This window comes from Electrona antarctica (assembly GCF_951216825.1).
Source record: "Electrona antarctica genome assembly, chromosome: 20".
Classification (NCBI taxonomy): Eukaryota; Metazoa; Chordata; class Actinopteri; order Myctophiformes; family Myctophidae; genus Electrona; species Electrona antarctica.
Window position 1 is genome coordinate 34906329 of NC_136801.1, and position 19509 is coordinate 34925837.

At 44.9% G+C, this 19509-nt stretch overlaps 1 protein-coding gene across 6 annotated transcripts in view; it reads left to right on the plus strand.

Annotated features, from left to right (window-relative positions):
- sugct (succinyl-CoA:glutarate-CoA transferase) overlaps nucleotides 1–19509 on the plus strand; it is a 556340-nt gene that overhangs the window by 5466 nt on the left and 531365 nt on the right. For 4 of the 6 annotated variants that reach the window (XR_013788563.1, XM_079490317.1, XM_079490320.1 and 1 more), the window contains exons 7-8: nucleotides 8507–8598; nucleotides 10880–11023. The exons of 1 other annotated variant lie outside the window; for it this stretch is intronic. Coding sequence is in view for 4 of the 5 variants with exons in the window: in XM_079490317.1 (XP_079346443.1) it covers nucleotides 8507–8598; nucleotides 10880–11023 (236 nt within the window). In the remaining variant the exon portion in view is untranslated. The remainder of the gene's footprint in view (nucleotides 1–8506; nucleotides 8599–10879; nucleotides 11024–19509) is intronic. One more of the 6 variants, XM_079490319.1, reaches the window with a different exon arrangement.

Consider the following 19509-nt stretch of genomic DNA (forward strand, 5'->3'; position numbering starts at 1 on the left):
GCTGCTGAGGGTGTCAGGGAGGGGCGGAGACGGGCAATGTTTCTGAGGTGAAAGAAGGCGGTTTTTGTGATGTGGTTGATGTGGGGGAGGAATGAGAGAGTTGGGTCAAAGATGACACCTAAGTTGCGGATGCGTGGGGAGGGTTTGACAAGGGAGCCGTCGATGGTAAGTGAGAAGTCCTGAGTGGAGCGGGTGAGGGAGTCGGGGCCGATGATGATTATTTCTGATTTGTTGCAGTTGAGTTTGAGGAAGTTTTGTTGCATCCAGGTTTTTATTTCTGTGAGGCAGGTGGTGAGGGTGGAGTGAGTGGCTGCGGTGATGGTTGTGGTGGAGAGATATAATTGTGTGTCGTCAGCATAGCAGTGAAATTGAAGGCCGTGGTGGCGAAGGATCTGTCCGAGGGGGAGGATGTATATGGTGAAGAGCAGGGGGCCAAGCACAGAACCTTGGGGGACACCGTGAATGACTGGGGCAGTGGAGGAGGTGCAGTTGTTGATTGAGATGAATTGCTGACGGTCAGACAGGTAGGATTTCATCCAGGAGAGGGCGGTGCCAGATAGACCAAGGGAGGAGTGGAGGCGTGAAATGAGGATGGAGTGATTAATTGTGTCGAAGGCAGCACTGAGGTCGAGGAGGATGAGGATGGAGAGGGAACCAGAGTCGGCAGAGCGGAGGATGTCGTTGGTGACCTTAAGGAGAGCTGTTTCGGTGCTGTGGAGTGAACGGAAGCCAGATTGGAAGGTCTCATAGAGGTTATTGTTGTCTAGGTGGGATTTGAGTTGAGAGGCAACTGCTCGTTCCAGTATTTTGGACAGAAAGGGGAGGTTGGAGATGGGCCGGTAGTTGTTGGGGGTGTTGGGGTCAAGACCTGGTTTCTTGAGGATGGGGGTGATGGCGGCCAGCTTGAGGGCAGGAGGGACAGAGCCAGTGGATAGGGAGGAGTTTATTATATTGGTGATGATTGATGAGAGTGATGGGAGGCAGGCTAAAACTAGGGTGGATGGGATAGGGTCGAGGATGCTGGTGGAGGATTTCATGCCTGAAGTTATGGAGGAAAGGTCAGATGTGGTGATTTCTGTGAAGGAGGTGAGTGGATGGTTGGAGAGTAGAAGGGTGGCGTGTTCGGGGGCAGGGGGGGAGGGGGGAGAGGAGGTGGCGAGTTCAGAGTGGATATTGTCGATTTTGGATTGGAAAAATGAAAGGAATGATTCACATTTGGTGGTGGTGAATGAGGTGGTGGTGGTGTCCATGGGTTTGAGAAGTTTTGTTATGGTGGAGAAAAGTGTCTTGGGGTTGTTGCTGCCGGATTGTATGATGGAGGAGTAGTGGGAGGTGCGTGCTTTGTTGAGAGCATCCCGGTATTGCTGTTGGTGAAGGTTGTGCATGTCAGAGTGAATGGTGAGACCGGTTTTCTTTGAGAGCCGTTCCAGTTGCCGGCCCTTGCCTTTGAGTTGACGGAGGTGGTCGGTGTACCAGGGGGCGGAGTGGGTGTAGGAGACAGACTTAGTTTTTATGGGGGCGAGCTGGTTGAGACAGGAGGACAGTGCACTGTTGTATCTGTCTACCAGATCAGTGGGGGAGGAGTTTGGGGTGGGGGTGTGGTCGGAGATGGTGTCAGTCAGTAAGGCAGACGAAATGCAGCTCAAAGTGCTTTACAGAGCAATGGAGGAAAAAAAGAAAAGAAAAGCAAGGCATAAACATTAAAACACTCCCTGAGACATTAAGCATGTCTCTCCCTGAGACATTAAGCATGTCTCTCCCTGAGACATTAAACATGTCTCTCCCTGAGACATTAAGCATGTCTCTCCCTGAGACATTAAGCATGTCTCTCCCTGAGACATTAAACATGTCTCTCCCTGAGACATTAAACATGTCTCTCCCTGAGACATTAAACATGTCTCTCCCTGAGACATTAAACATGTCTCTCCCTGAGACATTAAACATGTCTCTCCCTGAGACATTAAGCATGTCTCTCCCTGAGACATTAAACATATACATTTATATATACATCTGTGTTCTCCTACACAACTAACTAAAAGCGTATATAGTAAACAATTACAATTTACAAGAGCAGTAATGCAATACAGTGAGGACATGAATAACAAAAAATTAAAAGATCAATTAATATGGTTCTATGTCAGTGGTTCTCAAAGAAGTTCATGTCAAGGACCCCCAGAATGATATGTAATTGGCCACCGACCCCCATCTCAAAATATGTTGGTCCAGGGACCTCCCCAGAAGCAAAGATTTGAGTTAAAAACGTTTGAAAAAAACGTCAGTCAGTCAGTCAGTTAGACAGTCAGTTATCCAAACATGCATCAGTGCAGTCTCTTGTAACTGGCCTGCTGTTCCCACAGAGCACCACTAGATGTCCCCAAACACCAGCAGAAAACTCTTGTCTTTTTATTGCTTCGTCTAACATTGCACCATTTAATACAATAAATAAATTTGACACAGATCCAATGATCCTATATAACTCATTCAGTTCCAGACTCTCTCTGTGTGTGTGTGTGTGTGTGTGTGTGTGTGTGTGTGTGTGTGTGTGTGTGTGTGTGTGTGTGTGTGTGTGTGTGTGTGTGTGTGTGTGTGTGTGTGTGTGTGTGTGTGTGTGTGTGTGTGTGTGTGTGTGCGTGTGTGTGTGCGTGTGTGTGTGTGTGCGTGCGTGCTCGACTGCGTGTGTGTCGTATTGTATTGTATTGTATTAATGGTCGTTGCCATTGAAACCATGTATCAGCATATTTAAGCTTTTTTTTAAATTTAATGTAATTTTGTAATTTAATGCCCTGCTTCATCGTATAAGATTGTCACGTTAAAATAGCAAATTGTGACACTTCCTGGCACTATTGGAACTCGACCAAAAAACATTTGATTTCTTCTTTTTCCTTTTTCCGTTTATAGCCATATGAACACAGTTTGAATGTTGAAGAAGGTTTTTTATCCCAACAGATAGTCGTTTTAGAGTCATTAAATGGTTACAATTACATTGCAAAAAATGTCAGCTGTTTCTGAGGTTTCTCTGCATATTTTTGGGATGGGAACATTATCCTCCATATATGTATAGGCATCCTCCTATATGTTTTTTGATTGAATTGATTGCAATATTTATCAACAGTTTGCAGAATTACAGTACATTTCGAGCACAAACTCAATACAAAGGCTGTTAACTGTGAGTGGACGACCCAATTAAGCATTACACTTGTTTCCAACAGGGTCCACCATGTTCAATTCATCAAAACATTTAGAGACGTAAAAATAGACACTTCTATTATTCTATATAGACAAAGAACAGAACAGGAATTCATCATAATGGAGGTAAAAAGGGAAAATAAACATACAGTGAGGGAAAAAGGGGGGGGCGGTGGGGGGGGGGTGTATTGTTCTCCAGTTACACGCAGCTGAGCACGGCCCACTAGTTGTTTCTGTGACACAATAGTAAACACAACAACATCATTCTTGTTGACATGATGCTGTATCTTGTACAGGGGGTCATCCAACATGTCCGTATTTGAAACGGACAAGACTTGGTCTTGTCCGTGGCAAATGTTAGATTTTCTGTTTTACACGCCATTATAATGTTCTCATTTTGCTCATAACACCCACTTACTGAATGTCAAGTCTCCAGGTTTTCTTCAGAATAAGTATGACACTTATTTATTGTGACACTGTGGCACATTAGGAGTCCAACTAGTGGTTGAGTGGTTCTCAAATGTTTCATTTGAAGAGACCCCCTTAACTCTGAGAGTGTTCAAATGGAACCTAATGGACCAAATGGTCCATTTGGTTCCATTTGAACACTCTCAGTGTTACAGACCTATTGTGGTCATTCAGGGCTATCTATTCATGTGATTCTGGTAATATGATTGTCCACTCATTCTGTGGCATTCTCAGTCTGTGGCAAACATGGAATGTTTACAAAAATGTCCACGGCAAGCCAACATGACCCTTGATCTTGTAATAACAGTATAAAGTAACTTTACCCGCCGTCCACTGATCAGTCAAGTCACTGCGCAGTTTTGTGCTTTCCACCTGACGGAGACGGCGCGTTTATTAGGGCTGATGTGAGCAGCTGTTACCAGGCAGATTTACTCACGCCTTAATGTTATTGTTGTGTCTGATTGATCGTTTCCGACGCATTACAATGTGTTGTGTTTTTATTGTCCTTGCGGCCGAACCTTCTTATTTGTCGCGTTTGGCGGAAAATTGGAGCAAGGCTCTTTTAAGCTGTTCCAGCTGATGCACACACGCACGCACGCACGCACGCACGCACGCACGCACGCACGCTGACACACGCACGCACGCCCGCACTCCACTCAGAGTTTCTCTCCCCCCACCCCTCTGGTGCCTTTCCTCTCTGCATTCTCTCTCTTTATCTCTCTATCTCACTCTAGATCTCTCTTTCTCCTCCCTCTCTCTCTCCTCCTGCTCAATCTCTCTCTCCTCCTGCTCAATCTCTCTCTCTCCTCCTGCTCAATCTCTCTCTCTCCTCCTGCTCAATCTCTCTCTGTCTGTCTCTGTCTCTGTCTGTCTCTCTCTGTCTCTGTCTGTCTCTCTCTCTCTCTCTCTCTCTCTCTCTCTCTCTCTCTCTCTCTCTCTCTATCTCTCTCTCCATCCCCTCTCTTCCTCTTAGTCTCTCTATCCGTCCCAGCTCTATCACTCCCCCCACCGATCTCTCCTCCTCTCTATCCCTCCATCCTTGTTCTTCCTCCCCCACCTCCACCTCTCCCCCACCCCTTCCTTCCAAAAAAGACTCCATTTCCCATGAGGCCTCATTAGAGTGTGACAGCTGCTGCATGCAGGACTCTCCACATAGTTGTAGATTTATGACGTCCAACATCCTGACTACAACGCACGCACGCACGCACGCACGCACGCACGCACGCACGCACGCACGCACGCACGCACGCACGCACGCACGCACGCACACACAAACACACACACGGCATCTTTTTTTTTAACCTTTTGTTAACAAATGTGATCTCGTACATCCGGTATTTTCAGTGCCCGACTGTGTTGCGGAACTAAGTGTAAATCAGGCATAACTCTAACCCTGACTCCCAAATCTGACCTATACATGTATAATCCTGACCGCTAAACGTAACCTCTAAATGTGTGTGTGTGTGTGTGAGAGAGTGTGTGTGTGTCAGTCAGAACATAGTCTTGCAAACTGCTGGGTCAGTTCAGTGTTGCATTTTTTAAGATTTGTTTTTGGCTTTTCTGCCTTTATTGATAGTATCAAGTGAAGACTGACAGGAAAGAGGGAGAGAGAGAAGGGGAGAGACACGCAGCAAAGGTCGTCATGAACAGGACTCGAACACGCGGCACGCTGTCAGGCCAAAGCCTATATGCGGCATGCGCCCCAGTGTTACATTTCTTGTGCACACTGCCAAATAAAAAGGGCCAAGGAGGACTTACAGTCTACTCATTTCTCTCCCCCATATTATATGATGTAATTGAGTTCCACAGCGTGTTTCATGTTGTAAGCACAGTAAGTAAGAGAGGCTTATTGTCGGTACCAGCCAGGGTGCGGGAGTCTATCCCCGTTTCAATGCGCTAGACCTCTGGGAGAAGGATTGCTGAGGTGGAGCGCAACACCCACCATCAGCTCCCATAGTACTTACCGCAAGACATCACGCCGTGCTCCTCATACGCTGAGTTGGCGGAGCCCGGGTTCGAACCCATGGCCTTGCGGTCGACAGGCGAGTGCTCCACCGACTGAGCCACAACATTTTCATGTTGTATTTTGTTGCTGTCGGGCAGAAACCATGTTGAATCTCCATATTTCAACATTTCCGCGACCTGTGTGTGTGTGTGTGTGTGTGTGTGTGTGTGTGTGTGTGTGTGTGTGTGTGTGTGTGCGTGTGCATGTGTGTGTGTGTGTGTGTGCGTGTGTGTCTGTCTGTGCGTGCGTGTGTGCGTGCGTGCGTGCGTGCGTGCGTGCGCGCGCACGCTTAACAGATTGACTGCATATTTAAATGTAGGAACAGAACATTTTATTTTTACTCAATCTGTTTCCCCACACAAATTGGTCTGTGACCCTCAAATGGGTCCCGAGCCACTGTTTGGGAACCCCTGTCCTAGACAGCATGGTCGTTGTGTCAAAGTACTGTATAGTCAGTCCCATAGCGGAGACGGTCCATCCAATAACAGAACGGCGGTCAAATGATTTGGCGGGTGGATGCGAGCAGGCTGCAGTGAACACTGGATGTACGTTCGCCGTTTCAGACTGCAAGCAGCTTGGGGAGCTCACTGTCTCTCTCCCCGGTCTCAGCGCCTCCAAAAGCAAAATGACCATTTGGGACATGAACGATTTCCGTGAGCAGAGATTTGCATTTTCAAATGATGGCGACCGACAGACAGACAGACAGACAGACAGACAGACAGACAGACAGACAGACAGACAGACAGACAGACAGACAGACAGACAGACAGACAGACAGACAGACAGACAGACAGACAGACAGACAGACAGACAGACAGACAGACAGACAGACAGACAGACAGACAGACATTGTGTGAGTGTATTCCAGATGTTCAGTGAATGTTTGAGGTTTGGTTGAAGCTCACACTAATCGTCTTCACAGCCAATTAGAGAGAATCTCACAGGGTGTGTGTGTGTGTGGGGGGGGGGGACCACTATGGTCCCGGGTGTGCACTCAGGACCACTTGGCAGATGTTGTGGTAGTGTGAATGCTACATACCGTTCCCCGGAGCGGATCACCCAACCGTTCCCGGGACCGCATGGAGGTACTCTCTGGAACGATTGTCGATTGAAGTGTACTTGGATACGGATCGATGCAATGTGAAAGCATCAATTACAGCTGGATGAAGTGTACTCGGATACGGATCAATCAAGGCCAATGTGAATCATGGCCATGCTGCAGGGACCAGGCAATCATATTCGGGAACAGTTTGAATCAAACAGACTCAAGTGTGAAGCAGCCAAACGCCCCCATAAGAATAGTTCAGTCACCAGCTAGAAGGTCCTGGGTTCGATTCCCGCTCGGGACGCTGTGGGCGCTGGGGGCGTGCTCCCTTCTCCGCGTCATCAGTGCCCATACCCGAGGTGGGGTTGGCGAAAGGGCCTTTCTGTGTGGAGTTTGCATGTTCTCCCCGTGTCCCCTAGGGTAGGTACCCTCACAAAAACATGCAGTAATCCTGGTCTCTAAAAACTACCTCCCCCTGGCCAGCCGGGGCGCCTGATGGAGGGGAAAGGAACTGGTCGGAATAACAAATTCCCCCTGTCAGGTGAAAAGAAGCAGCTTGGACTCCTCATGCATAGAAGGAGGCATGAGGTCAGCCCGCTGCCCCCCCCATGTTGGCAGAGGAAGTGTAGCGCCCAGGATTACATTAGATATTGGCACTGGGTGAAAAAACTGGGTTGCAAAATCGTGAAAAAAAAAAAGAAGAAAACTCACAAATAGATTGAACAAATATTTATTATACAATGAGAATAGTGTGCGTATAACATTGTATCTTGGTGTTCGGCTCTGCTACATTTTTCTCCCTGCTCGACACAATTAAATACCATCATTAAACATCTGCTATTCTGTTCCCCCATGGGAGAATCATTAGAATTAAAACAAATATTGTGAGGAGCGTTTTTCTTGGTCCTCACAAGAGAAATGGTTAAAGCAATATGTTCATGTTTTGATTTACAATAAGAGAAATGGTTCAAACAATATGTTTTTATATTTAGATTTACAATAAGGAAACTATTCATAGATAGTTTGTTTTAGGGGTTAGCGTTGAAACAAACATGACTTTGTAGAGCGGCTATTTCCGTATTTTAGTTTAAAACGTGTGAAAGAGAGAGAGACAGCGAGAACACGTGTGCCTCGTTGAGTAGTGGGGGGGACATGTAGCCCCCTCCATAGTTCACTCTCTCTTCCTCTCTGGCTTTTCTCTCTCCCCATTCTGTCCGTGACACACACACACACACACACACACACACACACACACACACACACACACACACACGCACACACACGTGCGCACGCTGTGCGGTTGGGTTAGTGACGTGTTGAGGTTTGTGCCCTGCTGTGTCGGAGGAAACGGGGACCTGCAAGACATTTAGAAGATACTGAGGTTTTAGGAGAAAACAAGAACACTCTTTAGAAACGGAAGGTTATTTAGTGCATGTCTGGACTATTTCTAGACCATGTATAAGTCCCATTGAAGTGAGGCGTCATACACTGCTGCTGTGTTCTGTTTTTTTTACTTTTTCTCCTCTGTAAATAATAGCCATTTGTATTTGTTTAACCCATTTTTACCTGAGATCAGATTCTAAAAATGTCTTCTACATCCTGACAGTTTTCTGAAAAAGCTATGTTTCTATGTCAGTCGTTCTTCGATTTTTTCAAAAATAGCAGACCTACAAGCTCGTAGCGCGCCACTCGCGCTACCGAGTGCAGTCGGGAGAGCCCACTGCATTGACCCCTCCATTGTGTGTGTGTGTGTGTGTTGTGCGTGCGTGCGTGCGTGCGTGCGTGTGACCGTATGCATGCAGGTTATGGTCAGACTGGCCCTCAGTCACAGACTCCAGGTTATGACTCCATCGCCTCGGCCGTATCGGGAATGATGCACATTACTGGACCTGAGGTGAGTGTGTGTGTGTGTGTGTGTGTGTGTGTGTGTGTGTGTGTGTGTGTGTGTGTGTGTGTGTGTGTGTGTGTGTGTGTCAGTATAAACGGTCCATCCATCCATCTTCAACCGCTTATCCGTAGTCGGGTCGCGGGGGCAACAGCTCCACCAGAGAGCTCCAGACTTCCCTCTCCAGAGCAACATTAGTAACTTCCTCCTCGGGGATCCCGAGACGTTCCAAGGCCAGTGAGTCGATGTGTTTCCTCCAACTGCGCCTTGGTCTGCCCCGGGGTCTCCTCACAGTGGGACGTGCCTCGAGGACCTCCCATAGGGAGACGCCCGAGAGGCATCCTAACCAGATGCCCGAAACACCTACGCTGGCTCCTTTCCAGGCGAAGAAGCAGCAACTCTATTCCGAGTCTCTCTCGCGTGACTGAACTTCTCACCCTATCTCTAAGGGAGATGCCAGCCACCCGTCGAAGAAAAATAATTAAAGAATCATTAGGAACGAAGATTGCTCGGTAGACGGAGAGCTTTGCCTTCTGGCTCAACTCTCTTTTCGTCACAACAGTGCGGTACAGCGACTGCAATACCGCCCCATGCCGCTCCGATTCTCCGGCTGACCTCCTTCTCCATCCTCCCCTCACTCGTGAACAAAACCCCAAGATACAGTTGGGTGCCACCGATATTGTCCCTTATCATTTGACCCATTTAGGCCTGACCTCAAAATTTAAAAAAAATCCTTCTAAATCCTCCAGTTTTCTGAAATAAATATTTTCACGATTTTTCAAAAATAGCAGACCTACAAGCTCGTAGCGCGCCACTTGGTGGCGCGCTATGAGCTTGTAGATCTGCTATTTTTCAATAGCTAAATTACAACATAATGTTTAAAACACCAAAAGGGGTTCCCGCCCAAAATGGGTTAACTGTCCTTTTACACAGATCACGCAAACCTCAGCAAAAAGAAAAGGACAATATCGATGGCCTCCAACTGTACTCTTTCACCTGGGGTAATGCCTCATTCCCTACCCGGACTGCACAATCCACCGTATAAATGGTAATTAAGCAGTGGTTTTCTTTTTTTTTATCATCATGTATTTTGAGGATTTTTTCTTTTTTTTTTACATAAACACAAAGACAACACAGACTTACAATACAAGACAGTTACTTAAAAAATATATATATACAATAATATATATAAGAACAACAATGAAGAACAAAGAAAATGAAAGAAAAAGGAAAAAAGATATATAATAATAGTTCCCAAGTGGTACAGGGTTGTGGAAGTGGAATGCATGTGTGCAAAGTGATGGTGGGAAGAACTGCGCTCTTCGATATAGTCCAAAAAGGGGGTCCATACCTCTACGAATACATCTGGCTTATTTTGTGTTTCGTATTTAAGTCTCTCAAGTGGTAGTAGTGACATTATTTGGGCCGTCCACATATGTTCTGAAGGTAGCTCATCTGTCTTCCATAAAATTAAGATACATTTCTTTGCTAAGAATCTAAATAGATCAAATAGTTTCCTATGGGCAGAGCTCATATTTACATTTGGGTCAGCCCCCAAGAGATATAACAGAGGAGATTTGATCGTGAATTATTTGCCAAAAAGGTTTTATTTTTGGACAAAACCAGAACATATGCGGGTAGGTACCCAAATGCAGTTTACATCTGTTGCATAGGGGAGAGTTCTCCCTGGACATTTTGTTTAGACAAACAGGGGTTAAATATGTTTTGAAAATGAACTTGTAATTATGTTCCAGGATTCTAGGAGTAAGTGAAGATAGATTTACTTTTGCACATATTGTTGTCCATGTTTCCTGACCAATAACAACATTTAAATCTTTTTCCCATATCCTTTTCAGAGGCTGAAAGGATGATGTCACTCTACCATTAAGAGTTTTATAAATATTAGAAGTAAATTTTGACATAGATTGGGTGTTGATGATGCATTGTTCTATCTCATCTATGTGAGACCTAAACATGTTTTTCTTAATCAAAGATTGTAAAAAGTGTCTTCATTGTAAGTACTGGAATGAGTTTGTGGAAGACAGACCAAATTCCTCCTTCACCTCTGGAAAGGACTTAATGTTTGTACTACTGAGTAGACAGCCTAAGTTGTTAACACCTTTGTTAGTCCACCTTTGCAAACCAATCTCACTTAGACTTAAGCAGTGGTGTTCCCGCGCGTCCGTATCCATCCCATAATGCTGCTGATGTGTGTGTGTGTGTGTGTGTGTGTGTGTGTGTGGTGTGTGTGTGTGTGTGTGTGTGTGTGTGTGTGTGTGCTGGTTGCTAGGGTGGTGAGCCGGTGAGGCCGGGCGTCGCCATGACGGACCTAGCAACGGGCCTGTACGCACACGGGGCCATCATGGCCGCCATGCTGCTTCGACACAAGACGGGAAGAGGGACACATCTGGACTGTAACCTGCTGTCCTCACAGGTACACACACTGTGTGTGTGTGTGTGTGTGTGTGTGTGTGTGTGTGTGTGTGTGTGTGTGTGTGTGTGTGTGTGTGTGTGTGTGTGTGTGTGTGTGTGTGTGTGTGTGTGTGTGTGTGTGTGTGTGTGTGCGTGCGTGCGTGCGTGCGTGCGTGCGTGCGTGCGTGCGTGCGTGCGTGCGTGCGTGCGTGCGTGCGTGTCCATTAGTCATATGGTTTATGGTCGAGTCCTTGGTGGAGTTTAGATGAAGACCTCCATCAGTCTTTGAACGAAGGACGAGTATAGACGAGTGGGTGGAGATGAGGGGGGGAGTGAGCAGAACGGGAGGTCCTCAGCAGTCAACACCCCCCCCCCCCCCCCCCAAAAAAAAAACCCCAACAAACAAACGTTGATGGCATTGCAAATCCCCATACACAGTATCTCATCAATATGATGATATATCTCAGATCCAAATATTGTACTCCACTACATTCATTTGAAGGCTTTAATTACAAAACATACATTAACCACTTCAGCCCTACTGCACGTACATACAAATTGACATTTTTTAGGCTGTGTCGGGACCCAAGACAAATAGACAATACCCTTCTGAACTTTGGGTTAAAGATGGAGTGCCGTGATCTTTGTATCTTTTCTCAGTGTTTCATGTGTTTATGAGGTGACAGACTGACAGTAGTTCATTAGACCCCTTGGTGTGTTTTTATGTGCAATGATGTCTTCCGTTTGTATTTTGGGTTTCTTCGTGGAGGCTGAAACATTGACTATCAAACAGTGATATTGTGACATCACACTATCATCGTAATCGACTGAAACTCTTGTCACATTGTTTACAATCGTAAGGTCTTTCTCCAGTGTGGATGCACTGATGTTGCCTTGACCGCACGGCATACTGGAACTCTTGTCACACAGTTTAGAGTGGTAAGGTTTTTTCTCCGTACCTCTGTCACACCGTTTACAGAGGTACGTTTTTTCTCCAGTGTGGAGACGCTGATGATTCACCCAGCCAACTGAAACTCTTGTCACACAGTTTACAGTGTAAGGTTTTTCTCCAGTGTGGATACGCTGGTGGCCCTTCAAGTGATCTAACCGACTGAAACTTTCGTCACACAGTTTACAGTGGTAAGGTTTTTCTCCAGTATGGTGACTTCATATCACCCGGCCCATTGCATCTCTTGTCACACTCTTTACCGAGATACGGTTTTTCCCCAGTGTGGATTTTAGTGTGTAAAAACACAGATGCATCTAACTCACTGAAACTCTTGATACACTGCTTACAGTGGTAAGGTTTTTCTCCAGTGTGGATACTGATATGACTTCAGTTCACCTATCCGATTCTGACTCTTGTCACACAGTTTACAGAGATACGTTTTTCCCCAGTGTGGATACGCAGATGAGACTTGAGATAATCCAGCCGATTGAAACTCTTGTCACACTCTTTACAAAGATACGGTTTTTCCCCAGTGTGGATAAGCAGATGATTACTCAGACTACCCATCTGACTGAAACTCTTGTCACACTGTTTACAGTGGTAAGGCTTTTCTCCTGTGTGGATATGCTGATGAGACTTGAGATAACCCAGCCGACTGAAACTCTTGTCACACTCTTTACAAAGATACGGTTTTTCCCCAGTGTGGATACGCAGATGATTCCTCAGACTACCCATGTGACTGAAACTCTTCTCACACCGTTTACAGTGGTAAGGCTTTTCTCCTGTGTGGATTTGCTGATGAGACTTCAGGTGACTCAGCTGGTTGAAACTCTTGTCACACTCTTTACAGAGATACGGTTTTTCCCCAGTGTGGATACGCAGATGATTCCTCAGATTACCCATCTCATTGAAACTCTTGTCACACTGTTTACAGTGGTAAGGCTTTTCTCCTGTGTGGATTTGCTGATGAGACTTCAGGTGACTCAGCTGGTTGAAACTCTTGTCACACTCTTTACAGAGATACGTTTTTTCCCCAGTGTGGATACGCAGATGATTCCTCAGATTACCCATCTCATTGAAACTCTTGTCACACTGTTTACAGTGGTAAGGTTTTTCTCCTGTGTGGATACGTTGGTGTATCTTCAAGTTATTTAACTGACTGAAACTCTTGTCACACTGTTTACAGCGGTAAGGTTTTTCTCCTGCGTGGATACGTTGGTGTATCTTCAAGTTATCTAACTGACTGAAACTCTTGTCAGACTGTTTACAGTGGTAAGGTTTTTCTCCTGTGTGGATATGCTCATGTGAGTTCAGCTGACCCAACCCATTGAAACTCTTGTCACACTGTTTACAGTGGTAAGGTTTCTCTCCTGTGTGGATACGTTGGTGGACCTTCAAGTTACTTATCAGACTGAAACTCTTGTCACACTGTTTACAGTGGTAAGGTTTCTCTCCTGTGTGGATACGCTGATGTGACTTCAGAGTACCCAGCCCATTGAAACTCTCGTCACACTCTTTACAGATGTGGATCTTCTTTGCTGTGTTGGTCAGCCAATGTGTCTTTACTCCCCCTGTGCAAGTTACAGTCTTGGCAGGCTGTTGATGAGATCTTTGTTCGTCTGCATCTTCTTGTCTGGTCACAGAGATAGGGGCGGTTTGTACATTCATCATTTGATGTCCATTCATCATTTGACAGTAGATGTTGCAGTGGTTGCTCTTTACGTTTTGATGTTTGAGGATTTGAGACAAGAAAGGCTTCTGACCACTACAGAACAGAAGAGTTGGCCTTATATGATCTCTCGTTTCTCAATTATCTCTCCTCTCCGCCTCTATCTCTATCTCCTGTTCAGTCCGATCTTTATGTTTTTCTAGCTCTCTCTGGATATGTACATAACTACCAATCAGTCTTGGTCACGTGTAATCTGTAGATTCCTAATGGCATCTTTACTCTTTATATAGGCTGGTCTAACGTCACACACACAAGACAAACCATTGCCATGCATGCAAGCATAGCAACCACAATTTGTGCAGGTGCCACTGCAGCGCACCCGAAGGACTGAAGAGAAAGATTCATATGGTCTTCAAAGAGGGTCGGGATCCAGTGGGTCCCATGGAGTTATTGCATAGCCGTGTGTGTGTGTGTGTGTGTGTGTGTGTGTGTGTGTGTGTGTGTGTTTGTGTTTGTGTGTGTGTGTGTGTGTGTGTGTGTGTGTGTGTGTGTGTGTGTGTGTGTGTGTGTGTGTGTGTGTTGATTTTGGCAGCAAATTTTGTCAGTCTTTTGAATGAAATGTAATTTAATTTTAGTCATATTTTAGTCATCTGAAATGCTTTAAAGTTAGTCTCGTTTTGGTCGACTAAATACTATACAATTTTGGTCGACTAGATCTACAGTTGTTTTTTGACGACAATAATGCATTTTTGGGGGCCTTGGTGCCCTCGTCATGGCTGATTTTACGCTTGCTGAAAATAGCCGATCTACAAGTTACAACACGTTGCAGCGCGACGCACGCCCGCGCGTGTGTGTGTGCGCCTGTGTGCGTGTGTGTGCGCCTGTGTGCGTGTGTGTGCGTGCGTGTGTACAGAATCCTGCCTCTGGCAGTGCATATAATGTGATCCAGTCCAAAGATTGTCATGTCAACTCAACGATAACAAATATAACCACAGCAGGTGTGTGTGTGTGTGTGTGTGTGTGTGTGTGTGTGTGTGTGTGTGTGTGTGTGTGTGTGTGTGTGTGTGTGTGTGTGTGTGTGTGTGTGTGTGTGTGTGTGTGTGTGTGTTTATTAAACCTTTTGATATAAATGTTCTCATCCAGATGTTAGGTAGAGCAGTATTGAATGTTCATGTTGTTTTGTGATGGTTCAGGGTTGTGAGTCTTCAGGAGTGTGCATTTGTGTAACTAGAGGAATGTAATACACTAGAATTTCGCCGCCCTTCGGGCGGCGAATCCTAGTTCCGTGGGCAGCGCAATGGGAAGAAGGAAATAGCGGGATTTGACAGACTCCACTCCAGTATTGTGCCCTTGACATGTAGTAACGGATGGGTATTATTATTATTTGTTGTATTTTCACATCAAAGGAAATTAATGTAAATGAAAATAAGCAGACATGAAACTGCTGTTTACTGTTTTTGTTTGCTTACAATAAATTACTGTTTTTGGAAACCAAAAGCTGTAGAGAATGGAGCAGAACATACTGTAGTATATTTTTTGGGGGACCTTGACTGCATTATAGTAGGGCTACATTATTTTGGATTGCGGATTGCAGTGACCCCACATTGTTTGTTTGGGAACAATATTTGTAGTTACAATGAGGGCTACATGAGCCGAAGGGAGAGAAACACTTCGCCTCTCTCCAGTCCGTGCATATGGTGCTGGTACGGATCGCATCGCTGACTGACATAAACACACCGTTACAATTCAGAGGCACTTCAATAAGAAAACTCAACTAATAACGCTTGTGTGTGTTAATCTGCCCGATGCTGACGTTAGTATATAATGTTTAGATTGTTTTCCTGGCTGAATAACAACGGATCACATCGCTGACTGACATAAACACTCCAATTCAGAGTCACCCCGCGCGCACACACACACAGAATCCATGCGCCTCGGTGCGTCGCAGTTGTCATGTTTCCATGAATTAAACGGGTCGCGCAATTGTCGCGTTTACATTAATGAAACTGGTGGTGCAATTGTCGTGTTTGCATGAATTAGACGGTGTATTTATGTAATCGCGCCGCTGTCCATCCAAGTCCGAATCAGTGTGTGTGTGTCTGTGTGGGACTGTGTGTGTTGTGGAAGACGGGGAACAATGTTGCCAGGGTCGTGAATTGTAAGCGAGTTGTAGTGTGTGTAAGTAGCGTGGTGAAAGGCTTTGTTTCTGGGTCTGTTTGCTTGTTTCTGGGGCTGTTTTGATAGACCTGGCAACAGTGGCCCGTGTGTGTGTGTGTGTGTGTGTAGTGTTGTGTTCGCGTTGTTCTTCTAATGTGTGTGTGTGTAGTGTGTAACTTCCGGTGTTGCAGAAACATAAAAGCTCTCGTGGGTCACGTGGTTGGCTTTGAGCAAATGGGAGAGGGGATGTAGTGTTGCCAGGTCCGCGTATTGTAAGCGAGTGGTAGTGTGTGTAAGTAGCGTGTTGAATGGCATTGTTTCTGTGCTTGTTTTCATAGACGTGGCAACAAATTAGGCGGGGGTGTCGGTGCTTGTGGCGTGTTTGTGTTTATTATTGATATTGATGTTGTTTGTGAGTCTGGACGGGAGCCGGCTTTAGTGGCAGTGCGTTGACAATTTTTACGCGGATGGTGTTCAGTGTGGGCGTGCTGCGCGACATGAGGAGATAGCCGTGGATCGACGCGGAGGGTAAGTATGTGACGTGTTAGTGTGTTTAGTGGGTTATTGCAGTGTGTGTTGCAGTGTGTCAGACACTCTTGGAGTGACGTAGTAGCTGGTGGCTTTTGTTCCTGGGTTGGGAACAGCGTTTTGGGCACACCTTTTCAATTGTATAATAGATGCTTATACGCACGCACGCACGCACGCACGCACGCACGCACGCACGCACGCACGCACGCACGCACGCACGCACACACACACACACACACACTCTTTAACAATTTATTTATGTCCACACAAAGGGAATTGCATACAAGGACATAAATAGTCAAGGTGCAGCAAAGTTACATCCACAGAATCCAGACTCTATATAACAGGAGGTGTAGTTCCACTCTCTTTAACCCATTTTGGACGGGAACCCCTTTTGGTGTTTCAAGCATTATGTTATACCTTAGCTATTAAAATATAGCAGATCTACGAGCTTGTAGATCTGCTATTTTTGAATAATCGTGAAAATGTGGTGCAAATCTTTGAATAGAGGGTATGCGTGTGACGTCATCATCAAACCCGGAAGTTATGCGGGAACACCTACTGAGTGGCAAAAAACGACTTTCTGGCCTCGACAGCCCATATACATCCAAACAGAAAAGTCCAATATGCATTAAATGACGTTAAACAATGTTAAACTCACTTTGCCACTCACTTTTCCACTCGTTTTGCCATTCACTTTATGCATGCCCTCTATACTGTATATATTCTTTCAAACGTTTTTAACTCAAATCTTTGCTTCTGGGGGGGTCACTGGAACAACATATTTTCAAATGGGGGTGCGGGTGGCCAATTACATATCATTTGTGTGGTCCTTGACATGAAATATTGAGAACCACTGATATAGAATCATAGGTATTTCAGAAAACTGTCAGGATTTAGAAGATTTTTTTTTTAAACTTCGACGTCAGGCCTAAATGGGATATCGTTGCTGTCGGGAGGAAACCTCATAACTCCATGTTTGAGGTTTTTGGCATAAAACAGTGCTATTGAATTTGAACACCCTTTACATCTGTGTGTTGTTTCGAAAATATTGAACCAATGGAAAGTAGTAAAAAGTGCTTTGAGAGGTGTAGTTCCAGACTCTATATAGCATTCAGGAGGTGTAGTTCCAGACTCTATATAACATTCAGGAGGTGTAGTTCCAGACTCTATATAACATTCAGGAGGTGTAGTTCCAGACTCTATATAACATTCAGGAGGTGTAGTTCCAGACTCTATATAACATTCAGGAGGTGTAGTTCCAGACTCTATATAACATTCAGGAGGTGTAGTTCCAGACTCTATATAACATTAAGGAGGTGGACTCTATATAACATTCAGGAGGTGTAGTTCCAGACTCTATATAACATTCAGGAGGTGTAGTTCCAGACTCTATATATCATTCAGGAGGTGTAGTTCCAGACTCTATATAACATTCAGGAGGTGTAGTTCCAGACTCTATATAACATTCAGGAGGTGTAGTTCCAGACTCTATATAACATTCAGGAGGTGTAGTTCCAGACTCTATATAACATTCAGGAGGTGTAGTTCCAGACTCTATATAACATTCAGGAGGTGTAGTTCCAGACTCTATATAACATTCAGGAGGTGTAGTTCCAGACTCTATATAACATTCAGGAGGTGTAGTTCCAGACTCTATATAACATTAAGGAGGTGTAGTTCCAGACTCTATATAACATTCAGGAGGTGTAGTTCCAGACTCTATATAACATTAAGGAGGTGGACTCTATATAACATTCAGGAGGTGTAGTTCCAGGCTATATAACATTCAGGAGGTGTAGTTCCAGACTCTATATAACATTCAGGAGGTGTAGTTCCAGACTCTATATAACATTCAGGAGGTGTAGTTCCAGACTCTATATAACATTCAGGAGGTGTAGTTCCAGACTCTATATAACATTCAGGAGGTGTAGTTCCAGACTCTATATAGCTTTGGGGCATTGTGTAATATAGTAGTCTGGCTGTGCGGGACTATCTGTGAGGTATGTGAAACACCCAGGGTGCATTTGATATGTTTGACAGCTGTTTCTGTTACGGTGTGTTTTATGCTCGGTCGAGGACACACTGTCCGCACAGGAGGAGAAATATGAACTTCATGAATATATGGAGTTATGAATGTCTATACCCGGCACGTTTTATAAATATGTGAAGATGTAAATTAAAATTAGCTTTTTCAAATGGACTAAATGGAATGATGTGGAAACAAACTTCAACTCAGGACTTTAGTAATAAATGTCAAGCATATGTTCATGATGTAAGCAGTGGTAGGAAGTACATATATACTGCATTTATTTAACCCATTTAGACCCGACGTCGAAATAGAAAGAACGTTCGCTCTGAAAGAATAGAGAGTATGCACATGCTTAAAGTGAATGGCACATCGAGTGGCAAAGCAACAGGCAAAGTGAGTTTAACATCGTTTAATGTTGTTTAATGCAATCAGATATGACTTTTCTGTGTGGATGTATGGGCTGTCAAGGCCAGAAAGTAGTTCTTTGCCACTCAGTAGGCATTCCTGCATAACTTCCTGGTTTGATGATGATGTCACGCGCATACCCTCTATATATATTCAAAGATTTGTGCCGCATTTTTACGATTTTTCAAAAATAGCAGACCTACAAGCTCGTAGCGCGCCACTCGGTGGCGCGCTACGAGCTTGTAGATCTGCTATTTTTCAATAGCTAAAGTATAACATAATGCTTAGTTAAAACACCAAAAGGGGTTCCCGCGGCCAGAATGGGTTAAGTCTAGGTGCATTACTTGAATACGATCATTTTCAATTATTTATAGTTCTACTCCACTGGGTTTCAGAGGCAGATATTGTACATTTTATCAACTATTATTATTTGAACAACTTGAGTTACTCCTCTCCTTTCCTTGAAAGGGGGAGTTTTTTGTTGTCAGTTCTCTGCTGTATACATGTAAAGTGTCCTGAGGCAACTTGTTGTCATCTGGCAATGAATACAATGTCATTGAACTGGAATATTTCCCAACTGAGCTATAGCTCCCAAACAAATGTATGTATTTCAAGGGCAACATCTTGACCTTGTAGGCCTTCATCAGGCTAAAGGATAAGGTTAACATAATATGGTGGGGGGGGGGGGGGGTAATTTTGTTTTCCTTAACCCATTTTGGGCGGGAACCCCTTTTGGTGTTAGCATTATGTTATGCTTTAGCTATTGAA